This window comes from Nothobranchius furzeri, chromosome 3 (assembly GCF_043380555.1).
Source record: "Nothobranchius furzeri strain GRZ-AD chromosome 3, NfurGRZ-RIMD1, whole genome shotgun sequence".
Lineage (NCBI taxonomy): Eukaryota > Metazoa > Chordata > Actinopteri > Cyprinodontiformes > Nothobranchiidae > Nothobranchius > Nothobranchius furzeri.
Window position 1 is genome coordinate 64,771,031 of NC_091743.1, and position 9,949 is coordinate 64,780,979.

The window sequence follows — 9,949 nt, forward strand, 5'->3', positions numbered from 1 at the left end:
AAAAGAAGAGTTACACAACTTTAAGGTGTGTGTGTGTGTGTGTGTGTGTGTGTGTGTGTGTGTGTGTCAGTTTCTCTCATGATACAAATAAAACAGTAGAATAAAATACATTTATGATCAAATAAAATGGTTGCTGACTGAACAATCAAGAAACTAATATTTTTAAAGCATTACACATTTTCTTTGTGTTAAAACTTAACCTACTTTATTTGATTTAACAGAATTATTAATCTGCTAAATAAATTAACTTCAATATCTTTTATCTTTACGCTAAAGCAGACCCCCAGAGCTGTCGATGGTCCCTGACTGCTGACGTGTGGACCAGCCGTGCTACAGAGGCGTACCTCGGTGTGTCCTGCTATTTCCTGAGTGAAGATTGGAAGATGAAGCGCTTCAACCTTGTCACCATGCCTCTCGTGAACACAAGTCATGTTTGGTTTTAGGTGCCTACCTCCATGTGGTTGTAGCATTTGTATCAACAGGTTACAAGTTAATTAAAGTTGTTTGATAAGCTATCATCTTGTCTTTATTATGAGATGGCCCATAGCTGATCACACTTCAGACTAGAAGCTAATGATGGTATATTAGAGCATCCTGGTGCAATAAGCTAAACTTCTTTAAAGGACACGATTGGTTGACTACTAAAATAATCGTTTGTGGCAGCCCTAAGAATGTTGCAGTGAGAAGAGGCAGAGAAAAAAATCAAAATACCAAAAACAAAAAGGCCAGGGGTGCACGCAAAATATTTTTCTACAATTTTAAAAATATTTTTCAATAATTATCAATATCGATCAATATAAAACATTTTTTATCAATATACTTTTTTTCTATATCGTCCAGCCCTACTTCATAGCCTCCTTTAGCTCCCTCAAATGAGTGTAGGTCATGCCGATGTTCACTCTGGTTTTAGCTCTGTGGTTCACCTCTTCATTTTACTTCCAGATTCTGCCAGGACGCCAACAAAAAAAAAGCAAAATTCTTTCTTCTTCTTGTGATTTTATTAATGGTTGGCAAATGTAAAACAGGTAACTGCTTTTAGCTGCCAACTCTCCATGCACCGAGCGTGAGACAGACACATCTGACCCTCTTCACATGCTCTCGTGCCACACCTTCATTTTCTCATGCTGAACAATCCCCCCTCCACCGCTCACGTGTGGAAAAGTTCTAAATTTGGCAGCCCTGTAACATCACTGTAAAGCACTATTGCCCTAAAGCAGGTAGAGAGCTCCCACGTTCCTACCCATGCCACAACATTTTTAAGTGCAGTTTCTGTTCAGTTCTTCATCAGTAATCACTGAAACCAGTTTGAAAGCAATAGCTTAAAGGTGTGGGACACTTATGGAATCAATATATTTGCAGTGGCCTCTAGTAGGAATAAATGCCTTGTACTTTGGGAAAAAGAGCACTGGTGTACCAGTTTCAGAAACTAGAAAATACATCAGAGGAGAGCTTCAGACTAGGATTTGGAGTCTTATTTCCTGATATTTGGACATCTTGCTTTATATTGGATGACAGCAACACGACTCTGCCACTGACTTGCAACGCTAATGTTTTATCTCCACAAATAACAAGCCTGGAGGACCTTCTGCTGTGTGGTGGAGTTGCTAATGCTAACTGTTAGCTTCCACTAGCCGAGATGTTCTTTGCTGTTTCCTGGATGTTAAACCAACAACAGCCTTCCCCATCATGAATCAAGATGGGTGAGCTTGTGAATGTTAAGTGACAATGTGATGTAGATCTGTCAGGATTTTCAAATCAATTTTTTATCAGAAGCTAACACAGGAGATAGGTGTGGGAGACTATTTGCATGAAAAACTCAGAGCGCCCAATTATAATCAGGAATAATCATTTAAAAATGGGGTTCCAGTGTTCCACATCTGTAAAGTGGTAAAAACTCTTTAGTGTTGTTTTAATAATAAAAAGTCGCATAATCTGCTAAACCAGGAGGGATATTTTTAGCCATTTTGAAATGTGTTTTTGCTACAAAATAATTACTGTTTCACATGTTTCTGGTTGGTCTCTGAAGAAAAACATTTTGTTGTTGTGGAATTTTAATGGAGAATCTTTCCTGGATTTAATAAACAAAGTTTTAAATTTTATTGCTATTTGAATGAGGAATACAGTTACACAAACCCACGAGTGCCTAACAGAGAACATGCAGCACACCCCCTCCCTTTCAAAGTCTGCTAACTATTGAGTCAGAGAGCCAGACACCCGTGTCTCTACAACTGGGTGTTCCAACTACTTCTTAAATCTCGTGAAGAGGTGAGAAACATACTGTTCAAACGAATCTCATTACTTTGGACACGGAGGAAACTACCTGGTGAAACAGAACGTTCTTTCAGCTACAGCACTAAACAGAAGCTATGGCAAAAATTCCCAGCAGTGGTGAAAAAAAATCTTGGTGGTGCTATGTGTGAAAAGATTTCCCTTCTTAGTCTAATATAAAGTATTCAAAGAAACGGTTAGAAAATAACTACAATCCCAAGTCATTTATTTCTCTTCAAATCAGCAATTTTACAGATAAGGTCAATCATCCCATTTACTGATTAATTTGACTAATAATACTCAAATAATCAGACTTGCCTACCGTGTGAGCAACTGTTGTCTTCAATGTCCATTCTTGTTCTTATTTACATTTTATTTTGACAGTTTGGTTTCCAGCTCGAGTTTTCAGTCTCTGTATCTCGGTCGACCATTCAACGCAATGCAGTTTATTTTTCTAGCGCCAAATAACAAGAGTCGTCTCAAGGCACTTCACAAAGTAAACATTGCAATACAGTTCAGTTAATTTAGAAAATCAGTAAAGTTTCCTAAATAAGGGTCATCTGTTCTACGTGCAATACTCAGTTCCACCAGTAGGCGGCACTAACATGACAAAGAATCTCAATTAGATATCCTAAGAACATTAGAATAATATAATGATTTCAGCTCAATCCATAGAGATTAACAGTGTGTGTGTGTGTGTGTGTGTGTGTGTGTGTGTGTGTGTGTGTGTGTGTGTGTGTGTGTGTGTGTGTGTGTGTGTGTGTGATCAACATGTATACTGGACAATTCGTTTCCATAGGCTCCAATTATAAGTTTTTGTGCCAAAATGGGAGGTGGCCACCACCGCCATTTTGACCGTGTCACAGGTTCCGTCAAACCTAGACAATTCCAAAAAGGGAAAAGAGGTGGAGCTGAGGGTGGAGCTGTAAGGCTGGTATCAAATGACGACACCAATCGAACTGAAGCGATGTAGCTACAAGCTAACCCAAAGCTAATGCGGAGGTGGGAGCTAAGCTAACGGAGGTAGCTACCTAGCTACAACCGGAGTTAACTATGTACAACAGCTTCTGAGTCAGAGATACGCCGGGCTGACCGCTGGATAAAACCAGGTGGAACATAGAGGTCTCCCGAGAGCTTCACAAGCCGGCAGCCGCGCAGCAGACAGGCACCACTGCGATCAGAGATGCGCCGAGCTGCCGCTGAGGGGAGGGGAACAGTGCTTAATTTGAGCCGGATCTTGCCAGATCAAGATCTGGGAACTGTCTTATTTTGAAAGGACCATTCCGGCAAAGTCTGCTAGGATCCGGTGTCGGTACAGGATCTGCTCGGGTGCAGGATCGGCTCGGGGTCCTTCGACTGCCGATGACGTCACATTACTGCAAATCTACTCGGCTTTCACACATACGTTTTGGAAAGACATCAGCAATTGTGTTAATAAATTCTTGTTTGATAACACCTAAATGTTTTCTTTATAATTGTAATTTGTTAATAAAACACCATATTATCTTTGTTTGTAAAGAATGTGAAACAGCATAAAACCAACATCGGACAGACAAAAAATAGAACAGTTCTTTTATGTGAAGCCGTATCTGTTTGTATTAATGTGGAGTTCGTCTGTATATTTCCTTGGTTGTTATCTAAATACATTCTTTGACTCAAAATATTGCTTGATTTTATTTTGCCCCATTTCATCAACGTCAAGAGCTTTTGAGGGTCACTGTTTATCATTTGCTTATAGACTATTTTACATTTCCTTTAGACATTCAAACATATTTTCTCCGAAAAGTGTTGATTTTTGGACTACAGGACTACAACCGCTAAGACTACTACCGCAAATTTGTTCTGATCAATCAAAATCATAACGTGATAACGTCACTTCCGTAAGCTTCATGATCAGCCAGTCAACTACTTTGATGTCATCGGCAGTCGAAGGACCCCGAGCCGATCCTGCACCGACACCGGCAACTCACGCGACCAACTTGTGCTATACGCACGGTTCAAATTACGGGTGAGCTAAAGGGATCCCGGCTCACCCCAAAGGATGACAGGCTCCCCTGGAAGCCTTCAGTTTACACACCCAGGGGCAGCCCGAAAACGATTCTGGTTCTACTTATATTACATTATCTATGTGGACTCTCCGGGGATTATTTAGAGCTGAGAGGCGAGCTCTTACGCGCTCCAGACAGATGCGTCCTGATCACGGCTACAGTAACATTCTCAAAGTGTCGCCACCTCATTTAACACGCAATCGTTTATGTCGGCTCATATCCTTTCATGCTTTCTGTCTTTTATTTGTGCCGGATGTGTTTTGCTGCTGCGGAGCGGAGCGCATCACCTATTTCGTCCTCCGTGGATTTCCCCTCAGTAGTGCAGCCGGCGCGCAGCACACATTCCGCTATATTTGCGGTCGGTAGATCTTTTTGAACTGTAGTTCAAAGGTAACTCATAAGGTGAATATATATGAAGCCAGGTAGCAGTTTTGCTTTAGGATTGAGAGGAGACGCAGGAAGATAAACAGACAGGACAGAAAAAATAGTCAAATAAAAACAAGTTCATTTTGTACCTGGTGGTTGCAACAAACGGACACCATTGAAAATAATCAGAAATGAGAAACAGAAAATGAAATTACTCTTTCAATGTTTAAAGCAGCAGGAACTCTGAGAGGCTGCAGGCGCATCAGGGAGTTTGCGCCGCTAAGCAGGGGAACAGTAAAGATGCAAAAATTACTGTTGTTGAAAGAAATGTGTGCTAACTTTGAAAATGTGGGCACAATATTTAATTGTCAAAAACTCCTGAAAATCAACCAGGACGCCCCCCCCCCCCCCCCCCCGTCCTGCAACAGCTTCACTGGCTTCCTGTTAGACGACACATAGATTTCAAAAGCCTTCTCCTCACATTTAAAACTATCCATGAACTTTCTCCCCCGTACCTTTTTGACCTCATTCACATTATTCGTTCCCTCAGATAATCCTCTATCACTCTCTCTGTCCCACCTTTCCGTCTCTGGAATTCTCCCCCTCAAGCCATCTGTAACTCTGACTCGCACTCCTCCTTTAAATCTAGACTCAAAACCCACCTGTTTCAGACTGCATACTGCTAGTGTCACCTTTTCCATCTTCCCTGATTTTATTATCTAGTTTGTATTTTTAGGTTTCTGTGTGTGATTTTTGCTGTTTTTAACTTGGTTTATTTGTTGTTAATTTATTGCTGTAAAGTGTCCTTGTGTCCCTTGAAAGGCACTTTTAAATAAAATGCATTATTTATTATTATTAAACCATCGTTTTGCGTTATCTAGCCATTTAAACAGAATGATTAATAAATCCTGCCTGAGCCATGGATGCAACAAAAACGGTCAGTAGGATGGTCATTATTTATTTCTTTTACATAGAAACACATTTCGAGATGGACAAAACACTGAGATAATTTGGGACCTGCTCAGTATGACTAGATCAAGTTTCCTCTGGCTTTTGGACTTTTTTCCTGTGACTTTAATGCTGCCCCTCAGGATTTGCATGTCTTTTCTCATTTGTTGGTTGAATCCTTTTGCTCACGTTGGATTGGTTCACATTTTGTTCTCACTTCCTCTTCCCGTCCCTGCTGTAGTCAGATCATGAGACTTTTGGTGTGATCAAACCCTAAACCAGAACCTCCCTCTGCAGCTGTCACCTCGGTAAATCAGCATCTTTTACAGTAAGTTAGATCTTTTTGAGCCATTTTAATGTTTTTTTACTGGTCCATCTACTGGTTGTCAGGTAGATCATGGAGCATTAAGAGACAAAGAGAAAGTTATTGGTGTGATATGCAGAATATAAAAAATGCAAATGATTTTGTTCTGGTAGCGTTTTATATTCCAGCTGAAGCTAAAAACAATTTATTTTAGTCATCTCTAGAAAATTTGCAGCGCCGTAAACGCTGATAGGTTCCTGTTTGTGTAAAGATGATGTCCGCTCCTGCCAAGGCACTTCTGCTGCTCATCCTGCATCTGATCAGCCTCGTGTCTGGGCTGCGGGTCACCACACCTTTCTCCCAGGTGCCGTTCCTCACCGTGTGGAACGCTCCCACAGAGAGCTGCTTCCGTCTGTATGGAGTGGACCTGGACCTGGGGATGTTCAGCATCATCCAGAACCAGAATCAAACCTTTATGGGTGGAAACATCACTATCTTTTACTCTGATAAGCTCGGTTTGTACCCCAGATACATGGACCAAAAGGTGGCCGTTAACGGAGGGGTTCCACAGAACAGCAGCCTGGAGGAGCATCTCAGCGTCACCCGTAAAAACATCAGCACTCTTATTCCTGGAAAAGATTTCCAGGGCCTGGCTGTTGTGGACTGGGAGAGTTGGAGACCTGTGTGGAAGAGAAATTGGGACACTAAACAGGTGTACTGGGAGGGCTCGAGAGCACTGGTGAAGGCCAAGCACCCAGACTGGAGTCCTGCTCAGGTTGAAGCTGCTGCTCAGGCGGAGTTCGAGGACGCTGGGAGGAAATTCATGGCAGAAACATTAAAACTGGGGCAGGAGATGAGGCCAGATGGTTTGTGGGGGTTTTATGGTTTTCCCAACTGCTACAACTATTACAACAACAAAACATCCAACTACACTGGGGAGTGTCCAGCTGTGGAGCTGAAGAGGAACGATCAGCTGAGGTGGCTGTGGAACGCCTCCTCCGCTCTCTACCCCGACATCTACCTCGGCCTGGAGCTCCACAGCCTCGGCAGGGAAGTTCTCCTCTACGTTCATCACCGGATCCTGGAGGCCATGAGGGCAGCAGATCAGATGATACCCTCAGAGCCGCTGGTCATTTCCTATGCCCGCATTGTCTACACTTACTCTCTGAACTTCCTTTCTCAGGTAGGAACCATGTTTGTACGGCCGGATACTTTATGCTGTTTTTGTGATCACATCTCCTCGTTCCTCCCTGCAGGAACATCTGGTCTACACAATCGGGGAGAGTGCCGCTCTAGGATCTGCAGGGGTGGTGCTCTGGGGGGACAGCACATACTCCAAATCCAAGGTTTGTGGAAAACATTGACAATGACAACCGTACCAAAAAAAACTGTGAGCTTTCTAGGCAGTGTGTTTGTTTTCCAGGCCACTTGCAACGCCATCAAATCCTACATCGATGAGATTTTGGGTCCTTACCTGGTCAACGTGACGTCAGCTGCATGTCTCTGTAGCCAGACCTTGTGCTCCTCTAGGGGACGGTGCCACAGAAAGAACCTGAAGTCCAGGTCCTACCTCCACCTCGACCCTGCTCAGTGGAAGGTGGTGTCTGAGAAAACACCAGGAGGAGAGATGGATTACAAGGTTTTAGGACAGATGGACACTAGGATGGTCCTGCTGATGAAATCCGAGTTTCAGTGTAGGTGCTTTCCTGGGTGGGGGGGCGAGGACTGCTCCATATCACCTCGTGGATGATGACTCATAAAACGAAACAGTAAATCTGGGGACATGGCAGCCTGTCGTCTCCTGTGAACAAAAACATCTTCCCTAACTAGGAGCTGATTTAGGGAATTTTATGTGCTATTTTTTGACCATTCATAGGTCATTTCTCCATCTTTTTACGTAATTATGAATCTTTTTTATAAATGCCAGATGAGAATCGTCCACTGGCCTCATGGGCAAATGGAAAAGTAAAAGTTCTCATTTCTCATCAAGGGAAAAATGCAACAAAACATGAAAGGGGTCCGAATTTCCTTCAGTACAAGCCCTGCAGAAAAGATCTCCAAAAAAACAAAACACACGATTCATTCTTTCACAGTGTTTCTAAATTACAGACATCTAAATTAGATGTGCAGTTTCACTCCTAATGTTCATCGCATGCAGAGTCGATCAGCGAAAAGCTTCTTAATTTCTTAAAATATTTTATTTTATTTTTTATTGGAAAGCATCAAATAAGTCAAAAATCACTTTAGTCTACTATTTATTACTTTAACCTTTTCTCCTTTTATTACTCTGTAATTTCCATTAGAGGAGGAATGTTGACCTCTGGGATGAGAGTAGTTGTCTGACTGCTTGTGGGTTTACGGCCAGCAGGTGGTGCTGTGGCACAACTAACCAGAAGGCAAACATCAAGGCCACAGCTGTGAAAGGGTTTAGTGCATAAAAGAACAAAACTGACTGTTAGAAGTCTAAATGTTCTTTATATCCTTCTCTGCTGCAGAATGAATCAGAGCTAAAAGGAGAGGTGCTGACTGTGACTCAGTTTTCGGTAACACTTTAGGGAACACAAATTAACCATTACTTAGCTGCCAATTAATATGCATTTTAGTGAACTAGTAAGCCTGAATTAGTCATTATAAAGCTATTATTAGGTGCTTATTACCAATGCTGTAATTCTAATATGAACATGCCATAAATTAAGAGTTTTATCAAATAAGCCATTCATAATGGTTTGTTAACAGAAAGTAAACGGTTTGTTGCTGATTAACGCACATGCTAATTAGCTCAAATTAATATGTGGCTTTTAAAGAAGTAATTGAAGGGGAATAGTTATTATGCATTAATACCTAAAAATATTATGTTCTAGTATTATGTAGATAAATACCAAACTCCACATGTTAAAAGAGCCTAACAACAATTAATTAACTGCTTGTAAGCAAGAATATGTTCCCCATTCTAAAGTCAGATTTAGTTTAGTATTAATTAATCACTTAAAGACAAGAATATGTTCCCCTTGAATTACTTTGTTAAAAGCTACATATTGATTCGAGCTAATTAGCATGTGCGTTAATCAGCGACAAACCATTTACTTTCTGTCTCTTGTTGGCTCGTTGTTCCCATGTCCTGCGCGTGTTCATTATTAAAAGACTTTACCTGTCCCAGGTTGTCTGCCTGCCTGATTCCTCCCCAACGTTTGGATCCTTACATCCGCTCCACTTACTAGCGCGTCGTGACAGAACGAGCCAACCTACAGAAGGACCCAGCGGGGAGGTTATCCCTTGAGAGGACCTGCTCCAGTTTCTCGCCATGGACAACGGGCCGGCTCCTCTTCCTCCGGCATCGCCTCACCGCGGACGCCGCCACCGAGCCCGAGCCTCAGCGATCCTCTCCACCCTCTCGGAGCTGGATGGAAACTTGGACGGGGAGGCAGAGATGGACCGCTCCTGTTTTGTGGGCACCAGACTGGTTGTGTGCTTCCCCGGAGTTGGCCCATGGCGTTGGGAAGGATGCCGGGTTCCACGTCACCCCTTGTCCCAGGACGGAGCCGCGAGCTCGCAGCTGCCCCTGCTCAGCGCGCCAGCTTGGAACCGCCCCCAGTCAGACCAGCAGTCTCGTCTCCGGTCAAATCAGCGCCTCCGTCTTCTGCAGGCGGAGGAACCACGCCTACAGCCCAGCTGACAGCTCGCCGGTCTCCAGGCGGAGCTTGGCCAGATCCGTCAGCTCCTCAGCCTCCAGGAGTTCCAGCTGGACACTCTGTCCTCCCCGTATCTCCAGGAGAAGGTTTCTGTCCAGCCAGCGGCCCCGCCTCCGGTCCAGTCAGCAGCTCTCTCGTCTCCAGGCCAAAGGACCGAGCTCGCAGCCCACCCAACAGAGCTCGCCGGTCTCCGAGCTGAGCTGGTCCGACTCCGTCAGATCCTCAGTCTCGAGGAGTTCCAACTGGACAAGCTATCCTCCCTGCTTTTCCAGTTACCGGTTCCACCAGGTCCCGCGCTACCAATCCAGTCAGCGCCAGGTCCCGTG

The 9,949-nt window shown here is 43.5% G+C and overlaps 1 protein-coding gene across 3 annotated transcripts; it reads left to right on the forward strand.

Annotated features, from left to right (window-relative positions):
• Positions 1-5,750: 5,750 nt before the first annotated feature.
• Positions 5,751-9,312, forward strand: hyal1 (hyaluronidase 1). Of its 3 annotated transcripts, none has more exons than XM_015958978.3 (4): positions 5,773-5,958; positions 6,206-7,117; positions 7,191-7,280; positions 7,358-9,312. In XM_015958978.3, the coding sequence occupies exons 2-4, from the start codon at positions 6,206-6,208 to the stop codon at positions 7,682-7,684; spliced, it is 1,329 nt and encodes a 442-aa protein (XP_015814464.3). In that variant the 5' UTR covers positions 5,773-5,958; the 3' UTR covers positions 7,685-9,312. The 3 variants fall into 3 exon arrangements, with proteins under 3 accessions (XP_015814463.3, XP_015814464.3, XP_070406025.1); XM_070549924.1 differs by having other exon boundaries at positions 5,777-5,958; positions 6,227-7,117; XM_015958977.3 differs by having other exon boundaries at positions 5,751-7,117.
• Positions 9,313-9,949: the final 637 nt, after the last annotated feature.

Coding starts and splice junctions, on each gene's coding strand:
- hyal1 (XM_015958977.3), top strand. CDS start 6,206: ATGATGTCCGCTCCTGCCAAGGCACTTCTGCTGCTCATCCTGCATCTG. Junction 7,118..7,190: donor CTCTGAACTTCCTTTCTCAG/GTAGGAACCATG, acceptor TCCTCCCTGCAG/GAACATCTGGTCTACACAAT. Junction 7,281..7,357: donor GCACATACTCCAAATCCAAG/GTTTGTGGAAAA, acceptor TTTGTTTTCCAG/GCCACTTGCAACGCCATCAA.